General features: G+C 48.3%; 2 protein-coding genes across 3 annotated transcripts; both read right to left on the bottom strand.

Moving 5' to 3' along the window:
- Positions 1-14424: 14424 nt before the first annotated feature.
- On the bottom strand, positions 14425-16834 carry LOC112896542 (CRS2-associated factor 1, mitochondrial). Its single transcript, XM_025964558.1, has 5 exons — positions 15965-16834; positions 15721-15848; positions 15327-15552; positions 15124-15251; positions 14425-15028 (listed from the first exon to the last, which is right to left on the bottom strand). The coding sequence occupies exons 1-5, from the start codon at positions 16527-16529 to the stop codon at positions 14759-14761; spliced, it is 1317 nt and encodes a 438-aa protein (XP_025820343.1). The 5' UTR covers positions 16530-16834; the 3' UTR covers positions 14425-14758.
- Positions 16835-17043: 209 nt separating this feature from the next.
- On the bottom strand, positions 17044-23636 carry LOC112896541 (LRR receptor kinase BAK1). Of its 2 annotated transcripts, none has more exons than XM_025964556.1 (11): positions 23162-23636; positions 21648-21780; positions 21490-21561; positions 20866-21009; positions 19966-20037; positions 19798-19869; positions 19610-19719; positions 19111-19245; positions 18696-19037; positions 18184-18578; positions 17044-17817 (listed from the first exon to the last, which is right to left on the bottom strand). In XM_025964556.1, the coding sequence occupies exons 1-11, from the start codon at positions 23259-23261 to the stop codon at positions 17503-17505; spliced, it is 1890 nt and encodes a 629-aa protein (XP_025820341.1). In that variant the 5' UTR covers positions 23262-23636; the 3' UTR covers positions 17044-17502. The 2 variants fall into 2 exon arrangements, with proteins under 2 accessions (XP_025820341.1, XP_025820342.1); XM_025964557.1 differs by lacking the exon at positions 23162-23636 and adding an exon at positions 22296-22326.
- Positions 23637-24775: the final 1139 nt, after the last annotated feature.

Below are 24775 nucleotides of genomic sequence, written 5' to 3'. Positions count from 1 at the left end.
GTCCTCAACATCAAAGTCCATTTAGGGGCCAAAATGCACTTTCAATCTTCCCCTTTTTAGTGATTGATGACAACACAATTAAGGCTCACAAGTAATACCGTAAACCATCTTGAATTCAACTATATAGTTGAACTCCGTCTTAATATGTGCATTTTTCAAGATATAATAAAAAATAGCCTCAAATGCCATTTGCACATATTAAAAGAGCTCCCCTTATATCATTGCATCCGTGGGGTGCAGTGTAATGAAAATAAACATGATGCATATGACAGGATATATCACAATAACAAAGTGGAAATAAACAACCATCAAGACATGAGCATCACACAAGCATTAAGTTTTAAGATCACACTAGCAAAGCAAGTTATGAATAAATTTTACAAACTAAAAGTCTCACTTGGCACACCACCACACATAACACAAACACAAAGTCTCACATGTCCACAAGCACTTAGAGTTTAAGGTTCAAAGCTACTAGATGCTAGATAGATAGATAAAGCCCAACATCCACATATGGCCTATGGTTGGTGAGCTCACTCATCCTTTGGCATCAAGCGCCAAAAAGGAGAGGCTCCTCTATAGCCATCACTCATCGTCCTCATCATCTTCTTCATCCATGGGTGTGTCGGCAGCGGGTACTTCCTTCTCTTTTTCTTCATCCGACTCCTCATGCCCACCCAAGTCTTCTTCAATATCGTCATCATCTACTTGGGGAGCACCAAGCATCATGGAGGGACCTCCCATCTCCTCCTAAGGATTATAGAAGGTCGGTGGACGAGGGAAGTCCATAGGAGCACGAATAGGAGAGTGTGGAATATCACTTTTGGCCATTATCTCTTTTTGCCTTGCCTCAATCTTGAGGAGCTGCTCATCAATATACTTCCTGTGGGCATGGATCTCCTCTGCATTGTGGTGACCCACATTGAAGCATGCAAATAATCCTTTAGATATTGTTGTCGGTCAAAACCCACCGGCGAGCAGCGACAGGCAACACAAGAAGCCGGGAGGCTCCCGGGATTGCTGGTGGGCCCCGGTCCCTCGATCAACGACCCAAAATCCGGCACACGACCTGGCGTCTGGGTTGCTAGGCGTGCCACCTGACCTTGTACCTGATCAGGAAGGTGTAGAAGCGATTTATGTTAGTTTCCTGCATGTACAGACACGTATAAACATTATGTCCAGTATCAGATCGGATCTAAGTATTTGAATAAAATACGCATATCCGATGGTAAAACAAAACTTGCTCTGTAACTAATAAGCTAATCCGATCTATGAAGATTAAAGACTTCACTGCATAACCGGAACATCCTATACATGATTGAGCCTAATAGATACGAAAGGTAATAGAACAACAACCTAAACAGAGGCCTAAAAAGCAACAGAGAGAGCCGATTCCCGGAACAATCCCTCTTTAGGTTGATACAAAGCATCAAGCGTGCTGCCGGAACGTTCAACCCATTTGAAGGGCCTAATCATGCAGATGTTAAGCTAAATCTTCGATGAATAAAGACTAACCATAACAGATTGGATCTACTAATCAAGAACAGAGCAAGGTGCTGCCCTTGCATCCGAGATCGGGCATGAGGATAGCTAAACTTTTACAGATAACAAACGGTGCATGATACGCGGAGTGATAGAGAATAAAGATAGTGGTTCCATATTACTCGTAACAATGCACGGGCATTATGCTAATAAATAACTAAATTACATGTAACATGTGTGGTACCTTGAGTATCAAATTTCATCGTGAGTTGTAAAGGATAAAAAGAGAATATGAAGAAACTGCCGTACCAATAGCAAGAGGTGCTAGAAGATTAATTTCAGAATACAACTACTCTTTTAATTGCAGTCATACAATATGTGTATTCAATTGATCAAACGTAAGGAACCTTGTACACGAGGATGGTAAAAGGTCTTAAATTTTACCATATAGTGTAAGGGTCGGATTCCAAGCTTATGCAATTTTAAGCTAAAAATATATAAAAAATATATAAAGGTCTAATTGGATTGTAAAGAGAGCGTTGGCGCCACGATTCGTTACCACCCCTGCTACATCATCCACCTACTTTAGAGATTGAAGAATGAAGATTTTGTTGCATCATTCGATTACAGAACACTAGCTACAGACTGCAGATTGTGGACGCATCTTGCTGTTCTTGTGGACAAGCGGATCCGACAGCTTGCGCCTGCACAGCGGGCACATCTCGCTCCTCGCCAGCGTCTTCTCCGCGCACGCGCCATGGAACACGTGCCCGCACCCCAGCCACGCCGCCAGGCCGCTCTCCAGCAGCTCGACGCAGACGCAGCACTCCTCCGCTTCCTCATCGTCCTCGCCGATCCTCCTGCTGTTCGCCGGCACCGGCTCCGGCAGGTACAGCTCCATGCCGACGTGGTAGTACGCGGGGCACGCGTCCAGCAGCCGGGTTGCCAGCGCGCCGCTCATGTGCGCCATGCGCTCCGGCGTGCAGTCCTCGAGCCGGAGGATGCCCGCGTCCACGATCACCTGGAGGCGCGCGGCTCGCGGCGGGATGGTACTGATCGCCGGCGCGGCAAGGCTCGCCCACAGTTCCTGGAGCTGCCGGCAGAAGAGGCCAGGGCAGATCAGTGGACCCCGAGACGACCCGGCTAACCCCAGCGAGCTCGCCAGGTCGCCTGCGGGCGGGACAGCGAACCGGAGGCGGTGAAGCTTCGTCCGCCTGCACGCCTCCACGCCGCGCCTCCCGCCGCGCGGCCTCGAGAAGTGGGTGTAGCGGTACAGCACGACGATCTCCTAGCCTTCATCGTCACCGGCGGCCTCTGCGGCGGCGACGCGCATGAAGGCGGCGGTGTTCTCGACGGCGGTGAACCGCGCCGGCCCAAGAAACTCCCCGTCCGGCACGACGCTCCCCGGCGGCGCGGCGAAGAGCGGGATGCTCTCCCTCCTGCTCCTCCCGCCAGAACTGACCCCGCCCTCGTTGTCGCTGTTGTAGCGCTCCGCCATGTCCTCCTCGCTGAGAAGCTCGTACTCCATCCCCACACTCACCACGTCGTCGCCGGCCACCTCTTCCTCGTCCTCGTGCTCCCCAAGAACAAGAACCGCCTCCTCAGCCTCGCCGTCGCCGTCAGCGGACGCTGACGGGCCAAAAACGCGGACGTGCAGCAGGACAGCGGCCGCCACGGCCAGGTCGTGGCGCAGGACGAACTCACCGCCGAGCACGACCGGCGGCACGGCCACGTCGGGCTCCTTGGACGACAAGTTCCCGATCGCGCGCTTCTGGTGCCCGACCTCGACCCAGACGCTCACGCGCCGGCCGCGGGCCTTCTTCGGATCGACCAGGGACAGCCCGGTGATGCAGAGGCTGCGGCCGTCCTCCGAGGACATGTGCATCATGACCCCACCCGTGCACGGCGGCGCCGTCGCCGTCGCCGTCGCCTCCATCGCCTCTGCTTGGATGATTGTCTGATGGATGGGCCGGGGAAGTGAAGATCGACTTGCGGCCTCGGGGATATATATATTCAGGGAGATCCTTGCGTCCATCCATGCTTCGCGCGTACGCAGTCTCGATCGATTCGGATTTCGAACGAGGAGGTAGCGTCGTCGTAGTCGGATTCGTATTCGGATTTCGATAGATTCAGGGCAGAGCCAAGGGACAAAAAATCACTTCGGGTCAACAGTCAACCGCATGGAATCATCACCAAGTCTTAGTAAATTGTTATTAGGAATTTTTTGCTTTTGTACATTCTTTTTCTCTAAAAAAATAAAAAGTCTATATAACCCCAACTTATCGAGAGTCCTCCGCTATAAAATCGGATTTTTGACCCTTTCAACTTTGCAAAACCATTTAAAACAACCCCTATGATAGTTTTGTATGGTAGTTTTGCCACGCTGGTACGCTAAGATAGACCGAAATGCTATCGTAGACCAACTGACAGGTGGATCTAGCCTGTAATTGGCAAATCACATCTCTCTCTTCTTCCCCTCCCCCCTCTCTCTCCTTATCCTCTGGTCAACAGTCAACCGCATGGAATCATCACCAAGTCTTAGTAAATTGTTATTAGGATTTTTTTGCTTTTGTACATTCTTTTTCTCTAAAAAAATAAAAAAATCTATATAACCCCAACTTATCGAGAGTCCTCCGCTATAAAATCGGGTTTTTGACCCCTTCAGCTTTGCAAAACCATTTAAAACAACCCCTATGATAGTTTTGTATGGTAGTTTTACCACGCTGGTACGCTAAGATAGACCGAAATACTATCGTAGACCAACTGAGAGGTGGACCTAGCTTGTAATTGGCAAATCACATCTCTCTCTTCTTCCCCTCCCCCCTCTCTCTCCTTATCCTCTGGCCACCCACCGCCCAACATGCTCTCATCCCCGCCGTTCGAACTGCTCCGCCCGACGGCACCGGAGCCCACGCTCGCTGGCCCGCACCAACACCCGACCTGCTCCTAGTCCCCGCTCCCCGACTTGCTTCGCTCGACGGCGTCGGAGCCCATGCTCGCGCGGGCCTGCGTCAACACCCGACCTGCTGCTCCTCCCCGCTGTCCACCCCGCAGAGCTCCAGGGCACGCTGGGTAGGTCCAGCGAGTCTCGCGACGCTCTACGCTACATGTCGCTGCCACTCCGACTTGGCGGTCGAGGCTGGCGGCGAGATGGGGCCAGTCCCCGTTGGTGCTACAGTGAATGCCAGCTTGGCTGCTGCTGCAGTGTGTTGGCGGCTTTCATCCGTGCCACTACCGATTCCATCATCGTCGTCGCTGGATTTCTCTATGGTTAGTCTATGGTTAGAAGGGGAAAGAAGAGAGGGATGTTATATGCCACTTACTAGTTGGGCCCACCTGTTAGTTGGTCCATGTTAGCATTTCGGTCCACCTTAGCTACGAGCGTGACAAAACCACCTTAGCGGGGTGTTTTAAATGGTTTTGCAAACATGAAGGGGTTAAAAATCCGATTCGTTGAGAGGGTGATGTAGTCGACCCTCGATATATTAGGGGGTTATATAGACTTTTTTTTAAAAAAGAATCGGTGACTTTAGATAAATAGTAAGTATTATAAGTGAAACATTAATAATATAAAGTAAATTGAACTCCTGATTATGGCATAAAATTTTTATTAGATTAGAGGCGACTATATACATAGCCATGGCCCATGGAACCCTCTGTCTCGATAGCAAATTAGCAATGTCGTCCATCCAAAGGAATGCATAGTGGGTTTACTTGTGCGTAAGTATCAGTATCATCATCCAAGAAGTGTCGGTTTGGCATACGTCCGCCTCTACTAATTTTCACAGCGGGTATAGTCGATCCCTAGATGTCAGAAATTCTTTCAGCTAGAGGTTTGCACACAATGATGGCATTTAGTGATGTTTTTTTTGTTATTTTAGATTAAACACATATATTTAAACCACTTTAAATCCTACATGGATCTTGGAGCCAGAGCTGTACCAAATAGACTCTAATTTAGTTGGTCTGCTAGAACCCAATGCGTAAATAAATTAAAACCCTACAAAAAGTTACTAGAATAAAAACTACAACGTAACGGTTCTTATGAGAGATTTAAGTGGTAAAATAGGTGCACTGTTTCTCTCAGTTTCTATACATGTGTCAGTGTAGCACGGATGGAAGAATGTACGTATGTTATCCATCATGTTGATATAACTTGATATATGTATTCCAGGAGACAATCTTTTTATATAATATAAATTATTTTTTTCTCGAATACGCAGGAAAGCTGCGCATCATTATTAAGAGTAATGCAAATTAGAGGAACGCATAGTGCATACACTTAGTAAAATTATAGTCCAAGAGATCAAACATCAATTCTAATCCAAAGAATTAACAAAGCTTTCGTACAACGCTCGATCATGTGGTAATGGCGCTTGCTTGTGTCTCTCCAGTGCATCAGGTCTCGCAGGCGAGCGTCTCCGACAGCTTGCGCCGGCACAGCGGGCACGCCTCGCTCCTCGCCAGCGTCTTCTCCACGCACTCGCCGTGGAACTCGTGCCGGCACCCCGGCCACGCCGCCAGGCCGCTCTCCAGCGGGTCCAGGCACAGGGAGCAGTCCTCCTCCGCATCCTCGACGGCGGCGACCCTCCTCCGCTTCGCCGGCCGCGCGTCGTCTCCGTCTCCGCCACCGCCGTACTCGCGCCGCACCGGCTCCGGCAGGCGCAGCTCCATGCCGACGTGGTAGTACTCGGGCCACGCCTCGCCCATGACGGCCTCCAGCGCACCGCGCATGTGCTCCATGCGCTCCGCCGTGTGGTCCTCGCGCCGGAGGATGCCCGCGTCCACGATCACCTGGAGCCGCGCGGCGTGCGGCGGGATGGCGGCGGTCGCCGCCGCCGCCATGCTCGACCAGAGGTCCCGGAGCTCGCGGCGGAAGAGGCGGGGGTAGATCAGCGGGGACAGCGAGGAGCCCGCCCACGCCAGCGAGCTCGCCATGTCGCCGGCTGGAGGGACGGCGAACCGGAGCCAGTGCAGCTTCGTCCTCCGGCACGCCTCCACGCCGCGCCGCCCGCTCCACGTCCTCGAGAAGCGGGTGTACCGGTACAACACGACGATCTCCCTGCCTTCCTGGCTCCCGGTCTCAGCCAGATCCGCGGCGGCGATCCGCATGAAGCCTGCGGTGTTCTTCACGGCGGCGAACCTCGGGGGCCCGAGAAACTCCCCATCCGGCACGGCGATCCCGGCCGGCGCTGCGACGAGCGCGATGCTGTTCCAACTGATCTTGCTGCTCTCCCCGGCCGCCTCGCTGTCGCCGACCTTGCCCTGCCGCGGCTGATCTTCCTCCTCGTCCTCGCCGTTGTCGCTGTCGTATCGCTCTGCGAGGTCCTCCTCGGTGAGGGGCTCGTACTCCTGCCCCACGTCCTCCTCCTCCTCATCCTCCTCCTCGTCGGGCAGCTCCTCCGCGACGATGTCCACCAAGAACTGCCTCCTCGTCCCTTCCTCGCCGTCGGGATCCGGCGGGTCAAGGTAGTATCCGTACAGCCGGACACTGGACCACGCCGAGTCGTGGCGGAGGACGAACTCGGCATCGTCGAGCTCCAGCGGCGGCACGGACGAGACTGGCTGCTCCGTCCACAGCATCCCGATCGCGAGCGCCTCGTGCCCCACCTCGGCCCAGAAGGTCACCAGGGGCTGGCTGCTGGCGGCGGCCGGGTCGGCCAGGGACAGCCCGGTGACGCAGAAGCGCTGGCCCTCCGACAAGGTCACGCGCCTCGCTCCACCCCTCCGCGGCTCCGCCTCCATTGCTGCCGATCGACCGAGCCGCCGGTGGATCGAAGAGGTTGGCGAAAAGAAATCGATCTGCTACGGGGTGGGGGAGAAGAATTCGATCGCCAGGCAGATCGGTGCTGTCGCGATCTCACACCTTGGTATATATGGAGAACGCGGGCATCCGGTTGCTTCCCAATGTAGTCGGATTCCCGCGCAAAAAGAACCGAGTCGGACTTTGAACCGAGAGCGGGTCGGAGTAGATTAATCGGGTCGGATTAGCTACCGCCTAAACTGACAAGCTCTATTTGGGGATTACGTATCGAAGCTGTGAAAGCGTATTAGAGTCGACATTACGCTTTCTAACTGCTGAGGTGCACCCAAAGCCAGAAACCTTAGGTGTTTTTTTTTTTTTTGCGAAAGCCAGAAACCTTATCTCAGCTGTGCAATTGAGGTTGTTTAGCTAATGTGTCAGCTGACATGGCATCCCCTCTCCCCATCATCTTCTTCCCTAGCACTTGTGGGATAAATTCTTCTGATGCCATTGCAAATACCTTAATTCAAGCCAATATCAGTGACTGAGAGGGACCCCACCTGACGGTGACTGATGGCAAATTTTAGATTGCAAATTATTCGAGTGGCAAATGCTGAGTTATTCTTATAATCTAGTGTATTTTACTGAACACATCGTGTGACATTCGTGATATTCTGTTGTATTTTATTCAATACATTTTCATAATAAGGTCCCCAAAATGGTACTCTTCAATGAGTTCTCAGATTCAGATCATGGTGAACTGAACTGAAGCCTGATTAGCTAGCTGCATGTGACAAGAACACAAGTACACATTACAACTGCTTGCAGCTTTTTAACAGACCAAGGACAAGGCATAACCGGTATGATGATAGGTGTAACAGAAAGTCAGAAACAGATGCTGCTACTCGGCTGAACTCTCTTTTCCTCTAGGAGGCTATAAATTGGGTCGAGCTGCAGAGCAACACCTTCATAGCCAATGCAGGGTAGCCTCTCAACAGCAAGCCTTTGCTCTTCCCCTTCCATATTGCTACTATGATATTCTAGCAAATGTCAGGCACTGAAAGTGAGAGTTGGAGGAAATCAAACCTACGGATCATCCTGTAATAGGTCGATGATGAAACATGATCACCGATCGGTTTGTTTTCCTCCAATATCTCACCTTCAGTCGGTAGCCTGGTGGTTACAGACAACATGAAGAGATATGCTACCAACATTCATATGTGCCATTTGAAGTGAGGATTAGAGGGATCTGAACCATCCATTGAAAGAAAAGGAGCAAGGTTCAGTTTCCTCTAATATCTCATCTCGAATGGCCCATTTCCGGAGATGGTTTTTGGAATATAGCTGAGATGCAGTACCTGAGGAAAGCGAACTCTGAATCACTCTATTTTCTTTCCATATCTTACCTAGGCCGAATTGCTTCATAATGAGTTGTTGACTAGCTGTTAATAGTACTTAGTACTAGCCAAACCCAAAACAAGGGCTACAAGGTAAACTCCTGTAACAGGTGCCAGGCACCATCCATTACCAGGTTGCTAGGACTGGGATTAGCTGTAATGAATCAGGTGGGACTCTCGTGCCCCCATTAAACCATAAAAAAAGAAGGCTTCAAGCTTTCAATGTCAATGGCAAGAATTCACACTCCTCTCCTCTGAATGCCGGCGAATCTAGTTTTGCTATAATCGTATATTCGGTACCATCACGGTGCCTTGCTCAAAACCTTCCCTCCCCTTCTGATAAAATAACTTTCTCTGCCTGACCTAACATTTCTGTAACAAATAGTTTCACTGGAGTTTAAGAAACAAGTTTTGACGATCAAGTTCCATTGCCAACTGTTTTGCTACTTGCAAAGTGATTGTCAGGTGCTGAAAGTGGAGGTGGGAGGAAAACAGAACTTACTGATCATCAGAGTCCGCAAAAGTAATCACCGATTTCAGCTTGGTTTTCTCCAATATCTCACATTTAGTTGATAGACTGGTGGCAATAGACAACATGAAGGTATGTGCCGTTTGATTTGAGGATTAGAGGGATCTGAACCATCTACACGAGAAAAGAAAAGAGTGTTTCAGTTTCTTCTAATCTTTCACCTTGAATATTCCCTTTCCAGATATTGTTTTCAGTATGTGGCTGAGATGCGGTCATCCTAACTTAGAATTGGAAGAAATCAAACTCGTTCACACAGCCAAATGGATAGATAGGTAAACTGGTTGTGTCCAGCTTGTTTTTCTTCCAGTATCTTACATTTAGATGAATTGCTTGATACTGAGTTGTTGAGTTGCCATTAGTGCTAACCAAGGCAAAGAGAAAACTATTGTTTGAGATAATTCTGCCCAAATCATTGTGAATGCGTAATCTCAATGAACACAAAGTAACTGATGGTCATAGTTACGTTTTAATATGTTGGTTACAACTTACAAACAACACAAAACATCACTCCTTTGTTACTAGATGGTACAAACCTGCAGCTTGTACATGATCAATAATCTTTTAGACCACTGCCAAACTCGGTAATCCTTTATGCCATTCATAGTTAAGTATATTTTCATAAGGCCTCCAAAAATGATGTTCTTCTATGAGTTTTCAAGATCATAGTGATCTGAACGGAAACCGGATCAAATGCCTGTGACAACACAAGTATACAGTACAAGGCTTGCAGCTTTTTAACAAAATAAAGGACAGGGTGTAACCGTGTAACAGAAACAGATGCTACTGCCCTTTTAAACTCTCAAAAACAGGGTCTTTTCCTGAGAGCTATAAATATGGGTCGACCTGCAGAGCAACACCTTCATGGCCAATGCAGCGTAGCATCTCAACTGGTGCCCATGTTCTTTCCATTCATCACTGTTTTTGAATAGCTAGTGTCAGGCACCGAATGTGAGAGGTTGGAGGAAAACAAACTGATCGATCAATGGGCAAAGTGAGCATGTGGTGAGGTGCATCCGAATATAAGGAGAGCCAGATAGGAGAACTCTAGTGATCTGATTGATTATTGCGCGAAAAGAAAGAGTGGTTCGAACAAACCCTTTGAATTGGAACTTGGGTACATCACAGTATGCATTATTTTCCAGAGTTGTGAAAGCGTGCGTATTAAGACATTAGGCTTCTAAAAGCGTGATGCAGCAAAAACCAGAAAACTGCTATTTGAAATCTCTCCCCTGACCTAGCTTCCTGTAACACATAGTTTCACTGGAGTTCCAAAAATCATGTTTTGACGATCAAGTGAGAAATTGCCAAGCCTATGTAAACCTCTCGTACATATTTCTTTTTATATAAAAAAATAGGTAGGAGCCTCCCTGCATTCCTTAAAGAAAAAAAAAAGATATGCGCTGAAAGTGAGGGAGGAAAACAACTGACTCATCATCAAGAGTCTGAAAAACTAATTGCTGATTTCAGCCTGGTTTTCTCCAGTATCTCACATTCAATTGACGGCTTGCTTGCTGCATAAAAACTACAAAAGAGCAGATTTTCTGGGAACGCACGTGTTCCATTTGAAATGTGAATTTCAGGGAACTAAACCAGCCTGAGAAGAACAGGCAATAAGTGTTATTTCATCAAATCCGATACACAATCACCTGCCCTTTTTTATAAAGCGCTGAATGTGATGTGTACACTGCCTGCAGCAGTTTATCCAATGGCAACCACTAATTGGTATGGACAGCCATTGTTGATCGCTCATGTGATCTAGGTGCCATACTAAGGGCTCCAAACTTGTTCTCTACTTTGTCATGGTACCAACTGCAATTGAGTGTTGTCTACCGGTGCAGTCATGCAGGGCTTCAGCATTCAGATTAATGGCCAGAATTCACACTCCCCTACCCCCTACCCCCGTCCTCTAAGAGTTTCAAAAAAAGAATGGGTTTCAAAAAACTCGTCCTCTGGTATCCGATAAATGCAGTGATGCAGTAACCATTATTCTTCAATGTACAGATGCAGCTGCTCAGGTCAATACATTTCCATAATACGGTCCCCAAAATGATATTCATCTTTCTTCAATGCGTTCTTAAATTCAGAACATGACTGAACAGAACTGAAGCCTGAGCAGCTGCATGTGACAAGATCAAAAGTACACAGTACAACGCTTGCAGCTTTTTAACAGACCAAGACAAGGCATAACCAGTATGATGGTAGGTGTAACAGAAAGTCAGAAACACATGCTGCTGCCCGACTGAACTCTCAAGAGCGTCTTCTCCTCAAGGAGGCTATAAAATTGGGTTGAGCTGCAGAGCAACACCTTCACCACAGCCACTGAAAATGTACTGTTATGACCAGCTAGTTTCAGGCACTGAAAGTGGAGTTGGATGAAAGCAAAATAATTGATCATCAGGTTATTTGCTGGATCGATGAGCAAACATGGTTGCTGATTGGCTTGTTTTCCTCCAATATCTCACCTTCAGTCTGATTTCCTGGTGACTACGCACGATGAAAACAGATTGGCTAGGGAGTTGCATATGTGCCATTTCAAGTGAGGATTAGAGGGAACTGAACCGTCCATTGCATTGCAAGAAAGGAAGCAAGGGTTCAGTTTCCTCTAATTTCTCATCTCAAATGGTCCATTACCGGGGATGGTTTTCAGTATATGGCAGAAAGATGCAGTCACACAATGTGGGAGTTGGAAGGAATTAATCTCAGAGACACTCGGACCGATAGGCATAACCTGTCTTTGTTGTCTAGTTTGTTTTCCGCCAATATCCAACCTAGACTAAATTGCTTGATACTGAGTTGTTGACTAGCTGTTAGTACTAGCCAAGCCCAAAATACCCAAATTTAGTTTTGTGAACCATTTGTTCAGAACCGGTCATGCTCCTTGCTCAAAACTTGCCCGGCAATTACTGAGAAAAGGAATTGCTTTGGCATGACCCACCCTTTATGTAACACATAGTTTCACTGGATTCCTAAAATACATGTTTCGATGATCTGATAAGAAATTCCCAGTGAACATTTCCTAGTGGGAGGGGCGAAAAAACTGAATGTGTTCCATTTGAAATGCAGACTACAAACGGTGTTGGAAAACCGTGACCCCATCAACCCATGTCTCGCTTGGGGCAAGATCCCAGTGCCTGATTCACCCACTCTCCAGGGTGCCGGGGTTTGCAGCTTCAACGCGACGATGATGCTGGAGATGCTGCGGGGCAAGCGGATGCTGTTAGTGGGCGACTCGCTGAACCGGGAGCAGTACGTGCCCCTGCTGTGCCGCCTCCACCGCGCCATCCCCGACAGCGCAAGGTCGTTCGAGACCGTCGACTCGCTCAGCAGTTATGCGATGATGAACTGAGCTGATGCCTGATAAATGGATGGATGGACTCAGGAGGGGCGCCGACAATGACTTGAGCAAGCACATCGTGGAGATGATGAAGGCGGCGGAACCGGCTGGTGCTGCACCAGGTCTGGTCCGGTGGCTGAAGCGCAGTACCGACCCCAAGAACTCGCGGGCCTTCTTCGCCACCGCGTCGCCGGGCCTTTCCAAAAGTTTCAAGTCTAACTTGGAAGAGCAGCAGCTGACAGTACAGACAGAGCCGGGGAATTTTCCAAATTTTTATGCTCAACAAGTTATTACACCTTAATCTTGAGTTTTAGCTCTGCTGTCAAACTTGGCTGGCCACTTGGCCTAATTGTTGCCAATGACAAAGCAGTATGAAGCGCGAGAGCCTAGCGGAGTTCCCAACACCGCGTCGTCACCGTCGCCGAGAGAACGAGGCCGCGTGAGCGAAGCGCGCGGGTGCCGGGTGACGTGGCCCGACAGGGGTAGGAAGAACGCGAGCGGCGGCCGGCGGAGCAGGAGGTAGCACGAAAGTAGAGATGCAGCGGGGAAAAGGGAAGCCGAGAACTGGAGTTGGAAGAGGAGCCCGTTCGCGAGTCGCGGCGGCGAGGCGGCCACGGTAGCCGCTGACTCCCCGGACGGGAAGGAGGACGGCAGGCGCATAATAGGGAATATTTTTCGAATTCAAGTTCCGGTAGGGAGTTTCATAAAAATATTCGGATCGCGATGGATCAGTGTGTGTTTTATGTAAATATTTAGATTGCGTCCATTAAAATAAACATCTTACATATGACTTTTTCTTTCGGAAAACTCCACAAATAACTGTAGAAAAGAAGGATTACCTTATAATGAAGGCGGCATAACAGCCTTTCTGAATATTACACAGTGGATGGGTAAACACCACTACTGCTACTGCTCTACAAGAAGAGTGCTCTCAGGAACTCAAAGGTTGTCTAGTCTCTTCCTTCCTTGCTTCCGATATCTTGTGCATGGACTTCTGCCTATGCTTATATAGAGGGACGCTGGTTTTTATTTATCTTCACTCCTAAGAGACAGCTCGGAGTCTCTAAACAACGATGCCTGGACGATATGCTGAGTATAAAATATGCTCCTGCCTGTACGTCTTGCTGCTTGTGTTTAGGAGAGCATGCTTGCATGCGGTGCTTAAGCACTTTGCAGGAGGCATGCGTACTTCGCAGGAGACATGCTTCTGAATATTTCTGCACCTTTGATTGTACAAGTATCTAGAAAAGGTGCAGTTATTATATTTTGCAACACCTGAGCATACAGAGACAGATGGATGTTGGTATTTGCTGATCCATATGCACTAGTGACAGATGGATGGCAGCATATGATATTTTTCGGGGTTACCAGAGGATTTTATGGAAATATTTTTGAGGGCTCTCTACGAAATGACAGTCTGCTGCCGTCAGACGAGCCACGAAGCTCCAGCTCTGCTGGCCGCGGCCGCCACGACCTCGCCGTGGCCAAGGCGGCTCCAGCCACCCTTACATCCACCTCAAAGCTCATAGAACTTGCACGTTTGTCCATCCCCAAGACTTTCGCATTCAAACTAGAGGGAGGTTCGAAGCGAGATGGAGGGCGGCCGGGCGCGCGGCGGCGGCGGCGGTGGCCGCGAGATTTAGCCGCTGTGAGGCGCAGTAGAGGCGGCGGAGCACGCAGAGGGAGCGCGACGAGCGGATGGATGCTCGGCCACGGTGTTGGCTGCGGGCCTGCAGCCATGGCGGGTGGTTGGCGAAAATCACCGCACATGACGGAGGGAACTATCAGCTAAACCAGCCTGAGAAGCAGAGGCAATAAGTATGATATCGTGGAAAAACTATGACCCCATAATATCATAACAGAAAAGGCCCAAACAATCCCCAGTTGGCAGTTGAACAAAAATATGATCAAAGAGAATATTCAGGTCTGGAACTAGAAGAGACTGGATAACATGGTTAAATCACTGTTGTTAAGCTTTACATGATGTGCTTGTGTAACGTCAAATGAGGTTTGTAAAACATGTCCTGAGCCTCAAGTTACAATCATGTCAGGTCAGGTTTCTGCTCCATCTATCCAAAGCAACTTTTGCCAATCTGTGGACAGGGGAAAAAAATACATTGCCCAAAATAGTGGCAGATGATTACAAAAGGCTTAGAAATCGCCTTGGCTATGGGTGACAGAATACAACCATCATGGATGGAGAATACACGAGCTTTTATATTCTGGTCACAGTTTGCAACTGTATGAAGTGTGTATTCTGATCTCTGGATATGTCAAATCGCCCTAGAAGGGTCTGGGTCAGAAATGACCGGTTTGTCATCTGGTACTTTATCAGAGCTACTGAACCCAGAAGACTCATCAGAAGACCAATCACTTGGTGTTTGTTCCTGGTCACGAGTCTCATTCTTCACTGATGCACCATCTGAGTCCATAACTGAAGGAGATGACTTGTGTGTTTGATCTTGTAGGCTTCCATCTTCCTTTCCCCTCCAAACAATAATTTGCTCCTTGTCAAAAGAGACAAGAATGCAGGGAACAAGATCCTGCACCAAAACAAGAGGGTGGCAAGTATACTATATTATATATCATCTTCAAATCACATACAGAATCTTAATTAAAAAACATACTATAAACTCACCCTAAGCTTGACTCCAATCTTCCTATAATCACTTTTTGGCAATCCTTTACAATCTATTCGGACCAGTTCATCGGTCAAAAAGGCATCCCGGACCATTGGCACAAGACTAGCATAATATCCATTCTTGGCTGTGAAATAAGAGCTGTTAGTCATCCAATTATTTACGATCTGTATATCTAAGCAGAGAAGGGGAGCAAAACTACCAAGCTTCGTCAAAACAGGAACATGTAGGCCTTTCTTCCTCATTTGCTTTGTTTCCTCAACTGTCAGCCCTTCTATCGTTGTTTTGATTAGCCTTGGGTAGATAGGTTCAGCAGGTTTCCATAGCATCAATGGAATAACGGGTCTTTTCTTTGGATTATAATGCCTACCCCTGTACACTATCAACTGCCCACCATGCCTGTGGATGATCAGGCCACCAGTTTTATCCTGGACAAGTAGCAGCCATAGTCATGCTTCTGCTAGAAAATTGAAATGTTGCGACAAGTGACATCGAACAAGAAACTCCTAAAATGTTTGTAACTACACTTCATATAGTCGTTGCAACTGAAAATTAGAGTGCTATCTTTTCTCGGGAGACTAGAGGCATGTAGCTACCTCAAGCTGATGACACACATTTTGCATATCAACCGTCGGCACACCAAGGCATTTCACCCTGACCGCCTCGCAGCTCTTCCAGTTGTTGTGAATGTCATTTAGCATGTTGTGAGTAAGCCCATCTCTCCCTACAACAAACCAACCAAATGAACCGACAGCATTCATCACGACAGTTTGGAACGTGCCCCCAAAATTGGCAAATTCGCTGCCGCTGTTGCTCAGCGCAACAGCCACCAAAACCTACCAAGGTTGATCTGGCGCTTGGTGCGGTTCTTCTGGCACTTCTCGACCAAGAACGCGCGCTCCGCGGGGGTGAGCGGCTCTCCCAGCACGCGCTCCCGCTCCCGCCGGCGCGCCTCCTCAAGCCCCCTCTCGGCGTCGGGGAGGGGGTCCTCGGCCGCGACGTCGCGGAGCGTGGCGTCGACAGCGGGCGCGCAGAGGCCCGTCCAGGGCCGGTCGAGCCGCCCGGGCCCGAAGGGGGAGTACTTGGGCTCGCGGAGCCCGATGGGCTTGGAGGCCGGGGTGCTCTCGGTGTAGCTGAAGCGGAAGTCGAAGGGGAGGTCCGAGCGCGCGGGCGGGCGGCCGCCGCGGTCCAGCGAGGACGGCGGGCGGTAGGGGGGCTTCTTGGCGCGGCGCTTCTTCGCGGCGGCGGAGTCGGCCGCGGCGGCGCGGGGTGGCTCGCGCGGGGACGGGGTCAGGGAGGCCGGGGCAACGAAGCCGTACCGGTCGAGGAGGCGCGAGAGGTGCCGGCGGGGCGGGAGGCGGGGAGGTGCGCGCGCGCGGCGGAGGAGGCCGGGGAGGAGGAGCATGAGGCGGCGGCGGCGGGACGGGCGGCTCACTGGCTGAGTAGCTGTGGCTGGGCCTGGGGACGGCCGGCGAGCGGCGGCGCTAGGGGGTTCAGGGGCGCCTGCTACTGGGTTTTGGGAAGGCGAAATCTCGTCCGTGCAATGGAAGGCTGCCTAGGTAACGAACGGTCAGATTCGATTGTTCATGCTTTGATCCACTGAGATGTTGAAGGTACATTGCAGGTTAGAACAAGGTGCTGTCTTGCAACATTCCTGTGAGGATTACAATTCGCTAGTTTTATGACATTTCTTTAAGATTTAAGAGAAGAGATCAATGCACGTATTTGATTAAGAGAAAGTAAAAGTTCCTTGGAGCAATATTGTGTTCATAACCTAATTTCAGAGCACGAGAGAGGTATACAAGAAACTGCACATTCTCGTCCGGAGCCTCTGCAATTCACCAGTTTACCGAGCGACAGTTACTGGAGAAGTGCATGCCATAGAACGGCGTTTTCCAACCCTTTGGTAGCTACGGGCATAACTACAAAATCAGTGCTAACATTTCAGGTTAGCCTCGCCAGCCAGAACGAGTCCAGGTACAGACATATAGGCACATCCAATTTCCAAACTTACATCCGATTTGATACAGAATAGTTAGACGTCAACTGTCAGTACAATTAATTTATCACGGACCCAGAAGACTGCCGAAGCACCTCAGCTCACCCTACCTTGTTTACAAATACAGGAGCTCTGGTGCGTTCAGCAACTGCACATGACACTAGCTCCTGGAACTCTGCTGCCCCCTGCCCACAGCTTAAGATGTCTATGGTAACACATCAGCAATACAGGTCAAGAGCGCGTCGTGGCTGACAATATCTTCGCCCACCGGTTGCAGTTGGTATGAACAAATGGGGATTTGGCTAGGATGATTGATACACATCGCTATTACCCTTACAAAATACAAGAATTAGCGGCAGGTCATGAGTGCGCGCAGTCATCACCTCGGCCCTGACAGCTCGACCGCGTGGAGGTTGTCGGTCGAGTCGAGGATCCACTCCGAAGTTCGATGAGGACCTAGCTCGACCTCCTGCCGCACTACTTCTACCTTCTGCCACTCCTCCCATCTCTCAGCGAGGCCGTCGCCTTCGAGCATCCTCACCACCTCCGACATCTTGGGGCGTTCCATAGGGGAGCTCTGAGTACAGAGGAGTGCAACCTGGATCAGGGATTCCACCTCAACATCGATGTAGTTGTGCTGTAGATCTTCATCAACCAGACTCTCCAGTCTCTTCTCCTTGAGCAACCCCTTGACCTGCACAAAGCACATAAACTCTCTATTAGCTTGCCAGTCAAAACTGCTGTTTTATCATAACAATAAAACAAAAACAACTCCTGTACAGCTACAGCAGTATATTAACAAATAGAAGAATGTTCCAGAGACATGCCACTCTACCATATGACAAGTTTAGTTTAGCTGTAAACAATGCACCGAATCAGAAAAAATGTCTTCTTTTTAGACCCTAATGAAGCTCAATCCATTATTGATGCAGTGATTAACAATTTCTTTTATGATAGTGCAGCAAAACGTGAGCATCTAAACCCAACACAGCATCAAGCTGCAAAATGGCATGGATATCTACATTGCAATTTAAACTGAGAAATGCCATTGGTAAATTACCCAATCAAGCAGCATGACATCATCATCATTGGCAAGGCGAGCAAGATCAAAAGCACGTTGTCCTGTAATAAGCTCCAAAAGCATAATTCCATAACCAAATACATCAGTTTTCTCAGAGGATTTTCCTGTTGAAAGATATTCGGGTGCAATATGGCCAATTGTTCCACGAACTGCCGTAGTTACATGGGTATCCTTGTAATCCATTAGTTTGGCCAAACCAAAATCCCCCACTACAGCTTCAAAGTCTTCATCTAACAAAATATTCGCAGCTTTGACATCACGATGGATAATCTTCGGATCACAATGATCATGTAAATAGGACAGGCCCCTGGCAGAACCCAATGCAATCCTCCTTCGTGTTTGCCAATCTAGTGGAGGTTCTGATTCCGGCCGTTCTACATAAATAAACCAAATAACAAATGCCTTACAGTTCATATCGTTGTTAACAAAGTATAACTAGCTAAGATACACAAATAAAAGACTAAACGACTGGAGCAAACAGCAGAAAGTACCTCTTAAACGTGATGCAACACTTCCATTGGCCATGTATGGATACACAAGCAACCTTTCCGTTGGTGTCATACAGAATCCACGAAGACGCAAAAGGTTTCTGTGTACAGCCATACTAATCATCTCAACTTCTGTTTGAAATTGTAGTTCCCCACCAGGTGTTCTCTCTTCCTTTAGTCTCTTGACAGCTACTAATGAACCATCTGCCAGCCTTCCTTTGTAGACTTTGCCAAATCCACCTCTTCCAAGAATATTCTTATTGCTGAAGCCATCCGTTGCAACCTGTAGTTCTCGTAGTGAAAATCTTTTAAGCTGGCCAAGATGCACCTCTGGATCTTCCTCAGCTGCCACATTCAAAATCTCAAATTAAATTGATTTGTTCCCCGAGTAATTCTCCTGCTACTGTTGAATGCTTACCTGGTACATCAAAGAAATGTTCTTGTGGTTTCCTGCGCCGCCAATATGCAAAACCAATTGCAGGAACAGCAAATAGCAAGGCCGCACCAGCAGCCACTCCACCAGCAATGGCTCCAGTACTGGAGGAACTACTTCCTGCACAAATAAAGTAGTCAGCAGCAAAATTAATATTCCACCACCAAGATTACCGGTGTGCCAATGCATGATCGGTAAAAAGAAGGAAAGGGGCTAGGTATCGATTTGCGCTGCACCAAACAAGACATTCTCATAGTTACAATTATAAAGCCGTTGCTCCCAAACATATTTCTTTTACTTAAGTTCCAGGAAAAAGTGCAGTTTTTCCTTTTTTTGTCTTGACTAAAAAATGCATCAGTATATATAGTGCTCACCAGCCCACATCACTATACTTGTTTATGGTGTTGATAGTATGTCATTGACATGAAAGAGCAAAGTATGAACTCAAAGATATACTTTACAGGACTGAATCTCAATAAATCACCTGGTTGCACAGGAGTTGGAGGGTTGTATGGAGGAGGTGGAGAAAAGGGAGGAGCACCAGGACAAGGTTTTGTGGTGCCAGGACCACATAAGTTAGCGTTGTTCGCAAAACTGAAAAAAGGTTCAAGCGTGAATAGAAGCATCAAGGCTTAAAAAAGATGAAATTGTCAACTAAAATTCTAGCTCTACCTGATAGGTGTGAATAAAGAAAATGAACCAGTTGATGGAACTTCTCCAGACAAATTATTATTTGACAGATCCCTGTAATTCAAGAGAAACAATTAATTCCGCTGTCCATTTATTAACTAATTATAAAACCATAGAAAGAAAGTGTGTGACTGAGAAACAAATGCTTACAGAACTTGCAGGGCAGTAATAGCAGTTAATGATTTTGGAATTGGACCCGAAAGGCTGTTGTTATTAAGACGCCTATTCCAACACAAAAAGTAAAAGATGTGCAAAATTAGTAACATCCACATAAAGTATCATACAAGTAACAAAATAAATATGATTAACAGTGTCATACAAACAATAAAATAAATATTATGAAGACAACTTAGAAATTGTAATAATTTGAAAAACGCAACACGTAAGATGCCTTAAAACATCATAACTGAATGTCAAGTAGCAAAACATACATCGCCTAACATGCAGCAGCATGCCAGCGTATATCTGTACTGCATAAGCAAGTTCACAGAAAAGATAAGACCAAGGAAAGCTTAATCAAATAAAATTAACCTTTTACTCCAAGTACACATATGTTATGTTCCGTTTAAGATGCTAACTAGTAAACAGGTTTAAGCAAGCAAGAAAAAAAAGGATTGCTGAACAAAAATAATCCAACTATAAATAAGACTAGCATCTCTCAATGTTGCATGAACAAGAACTCCATCCTAGAAATCAGGACCCAATGAAACTAGCCAGCTGTGCTCTTAACCTGTATTTAACAAAGTGCCTGCATTCATCTCTACTCCCTCTGTTCCAATGTAGGTCGTTTTGACTTTTCTAGGTTCATAGATTTTGCTATGAACAAAATCTATGAACCTAGAAAAGTCAAAACGACCTACATTTTGGAACAGAGGGAGTACTGCTTAAAAGAATGATTTATTTAATGATGTATTCATCTCTACTACTTTAAAAACCTGTACTTAACGATATACTGAGATAGAGTTAACATGTGCATAGCCACAACACTCCTACTCTAAACAGATTTTACTCTATAGCGAGTAGTAGTGATAGTAAATGGAGATATCTTACAAGAACCGCAGCTTCAACAGGTTGCCCAATGAACCAGGTATTGGACCAGTGAAGTTGTTCAAGTATAAATCCAAACTGACCAAGTTTGTGAGATTCCCAAGTTCACTAGGTATAGTGCCGCTGATGTTATTACTGTAGAGCTCCCTGCATAAAAAAGAATTAAAAAACATGAAGCCAGTAATTAATTTTCAAAACATAACAAAGCCAAGAGTAACCGAGTAATGGCATGCAATGGTAAATGATTGGCATGGTTATTATTCGCAGGCAGTGAATGTTACTGTCATCAGAGTCAGTAGTAGCAACAGCATTGACATTTTATATCAAGCCATATGTACTATAAGGCTCGACAGTTAAGGACAGAATATGCCAGTAATTTATTTTGCAGGAAGATGCAATGTATTACCCCATATATTACACTTGATTGGAGCACCAGTCTTTAGACATTCTACGACTAGCAGTCTAACCCTACTTTCATCTATGTACGAAGTATTATTTACACAACATTCATACCTCGAACGTTTTCACCTTAAGTTAAATATTAAAATATCAAAAGAAAATAGAATCTTCAACCACATGCAAAATCAGTGTAGCATGACAACAACTTAGCTAAGGAAAAGAACTTACAGGTATTGCAAATTTTTAAGCTGGCCAAGTTGCGGGACCAAAGTCCCTGATAGTGCAGCATTTCCAAGATCACTGCAAATGAAGGAAAAAATGTAAGTAGGAAATATAGAACATATGCAAGTGACTGATCAAATATAGTGGAGGAAAGGTGAACCTACACTCTGATAACACTGTTGTCGTTATTGCAGGTAACATGAAACCAAGTGCACGGGTTGACCAGAGTAGGATCCCAACTTTGTAGAACATTATTAGGATCATTTAAGTTAGTCCTTAAGCTATGCAGAGCATCACCTGTCAATAGCAGAATGAAAAATGATAGCTGTTAGATAAAGTTTAACCGGACTAAACTTAGGAGACTAAGTTCGCTTGCTAGAAATGCCATGCAAGGGAGCAAAAGGAAATAACTACAATCAGTAAAAGTTGAAGTTGTAGCAGCTAATATTCCTTTTAGGATTCAGACTGCAAATGATTTTCATTTGAAGGCGAAGAAATATTCCCGCATCACTGAACACAAAATCAGAGCAGCAATATCAACTTGTAGCTGATAGCATAAAGTAATACGCCAATGATTGAAGTTTCAGCCTCTCATGGCTTGCATAGTTCTAGAACAGTTGACCTATGCAAGCCATAATTCAGAAAGACAGCTGCGGGATCTGCATGGATGCACACGAGCAACATCCGATGCCCAACAAGCACAAACCCAAACACCACTCGAATGAGCACCATCAGCTTGAGCCTAATGGGGACAGAACAAGCAAACAACGCAAGCAAATCATGTCAAGCCTAAACTAGCCAGCCTCACCCACCTCGAAAGCAAATCATAGGAGGAAGAGACCATCTCTCCCAGCAGCACAACCAAACACAAAGGCCCACCTGAGAATCGCCCGGCCACCAACTAGAAACACAGGCCTATCCGAAACACCAAGACCACGTCAGGGAGACGTCCTAATCAATCAGACCTACCGACCGGGAACGTAACCACGCTAGCCTGCCCAGACAAATCAGCGCATAGCAAAACGCAGCAGAATCTAGCGAAGCAAATTTAATACAGCAGGAGTAGGCGGCACAGCCGAAACCCCGGAACCGGGGCCGTCTCGACACTCCACTGCTTGATTGGGGAAACCAGAGAAAAGTCACGCGGCGACACACAAAAAGAAAAAAGTCAAATGAAATCCGAATCCGAAGGGGGAGTGGAACCAGATGGAACGCGCGGACGGCGCCGACACTGCACTCGAGAATTCCGTGTCTCGGAGAGTCAAACCGCCAGAAATTTGCAGCAAAAGCAGGACGGATTTGTCCGGCCGGTTGCCAGGCATCCCGAATTCGAAGAGAAGTCAATTCAAATTTGCTCGGCCGAACCCGCAAACCGCTCCCGCTCGCCCGGGACGACCGGAAATAGGCAGCCAACCAAAACCCCAGACGACACTTGGTGCTCGCGGCACACACGGCAGCAGAGGCGTGCGTAAGCGTAAGCCAAGTACCCAACCCCCATTTCGAACAGGTCGAACGGAAGGAAGGGGGAGCAAGCTATGAAAGCAAGCAGCAGGGCGGCTGGAGCCGTCCGAAGCTAGAGCTGGCGATCTCCCATAAACCCCCACCGGCGACGGAGCAATTCGGAGGCGAGTGAAGGCGAGAAGGCAAGCGAACCAGGATAGAGCGAGGGCGCACGCACCTTCCGTGTTGGCGAGCACGCGCGCGGCCGGGTGGAGCAGCAGCCACAGCAGCAGGAGCGCCCACAACGCCCACCGCCGCCCCGCCGCCGCCGCCGCCATTGCCCGCGCGACCCTAGATCCCTCCCCGGGCCGCCATTCCCGCCGGATCGGTCGGATCAGAGGCCGCCCGCAGAGGGACCGGGGGCTGTGGCCTCCCGGGTGATCCCGCCGCCCCGCCCCGCCCCGCCCCGCCCGGAGCCGCTCCCCCCCTCCGCCTCCGCCTCCTTGTCGATCTCTCCGAATCGATCCCCTCCTCTCTCTCTCTCTCCCTCCCTCCCCCCCTCTCTCTCTCTCTTCCCTGGGTGAGGTGAGGCGCCTTTTTGCTGCGGTTGCGTTTGCTCGCCTGCGTTGCGATACGAGACACGGGTGGTGGGCCGCGGGGCGTAATCCAACGGGATATTGCTTCTTTATTATGAGCGCGGGCGGGGGGGTTAAGGTTAAGCCTCGTCGCCTTGCGTAGCTTTCTGCTTTGTTTATTTAAGCGGCGTGGGTTTAGGGGTCAGAGCTCTGAGATTAGCGGAGGGATGCACGAGGGGAAGGGGGTTGCGCGGCGGTGCCGGAACGGAGTCAACGGAACGGCTCCCGTGCAGCAGGTGGGGGTTGAGGCGGGGATCCCGTGCGGACGGGCAAACACCACGCAGCGGAGGCCACTGCTCAGTGCTCACTCCACGGTAGTCGCTACGCTTTCCCTTCGCCAAATATCGAGGATTATTTTTTGAAACATCAAATATCGAGGATTTTACATGTGCTTTTTTCCCCGATAAAGCATACTACTCCCCTCAATTTAAGCTTCAATTAACCTACGAAGCACAACGTTATGGCGGTGAAGCATAAGAGTTGGATCTAGTGGTGGAAATGCTATATCCCCCGCCTTTTTATGGCGGTGAAAATAATGTATCACTCTAGAGAGTGAGTGAATGATGAGATAGGTACCGTATATATTAACATGCGATGTACAAGACTATGAGCAGATACACGTTTACCTGAATTAAGTGTTATGATGGAAATGGGATATAATTGCGAGTCCTGAGCGCGCCGATCACGCATCGTGAACAAAAGGTGTTCTTTGTGATGCAATTTGCCAAGCATTCAACAAACAGTTCCAAGGGATATTTCTACGATTGATCGGAGGATTGAAAAGCAGCACTCACTAGCTTTACCACAGTCCAACGTTAACGTGCTAGAGCAATGCAGTGACAACCACCCAAAATATACGGTGTTTTCAATGCACGGCTCATTCCCGTGACTCGTCTCCAAAGCCCCAGAGGCACAGACGAATGCGCAAATTTGAACTTGAACGGCATAAACCGACAAATCTGCCTGAACTCTGCCCGGAGGACTTTGAACACGAGCAGACATCCAACTGGTACTATTACTGGCTTTGAACTCGAACCCGGGCCGTATCTTCGAACGCCCGGGCCGCGCGTTGCCGTAACCACACGGCACACCACCCGGGCCCACCGCGGACGGCCCAGGAACGCAACACGTGCGCCGCTCCACGGCCGCTGTTTGCTGTTCGGCCCGCGCGCACGGGCGGTCCCCTCCCCTCCTCCTATTCCCCTCCTCGCCGCGGC

Source organism: Panicum hallii, chromosome 6 (assembly GCF_002211085.1).
Source record: "Panicum hallii strain FIL2 chromosome 6, PHallii_v3.1, whole genome shotgun sequence".
Taxonomy (NCBI): domain Eukaryota; kingdom Viridiplantae; phylum Streptophyta; class Magnoliopsida; order Poales; family Poaceae; genus Panicum; species Panicum hallii.
This window is presented reverse-complemented; position numbering and strand designations above follow the sequence as displayed.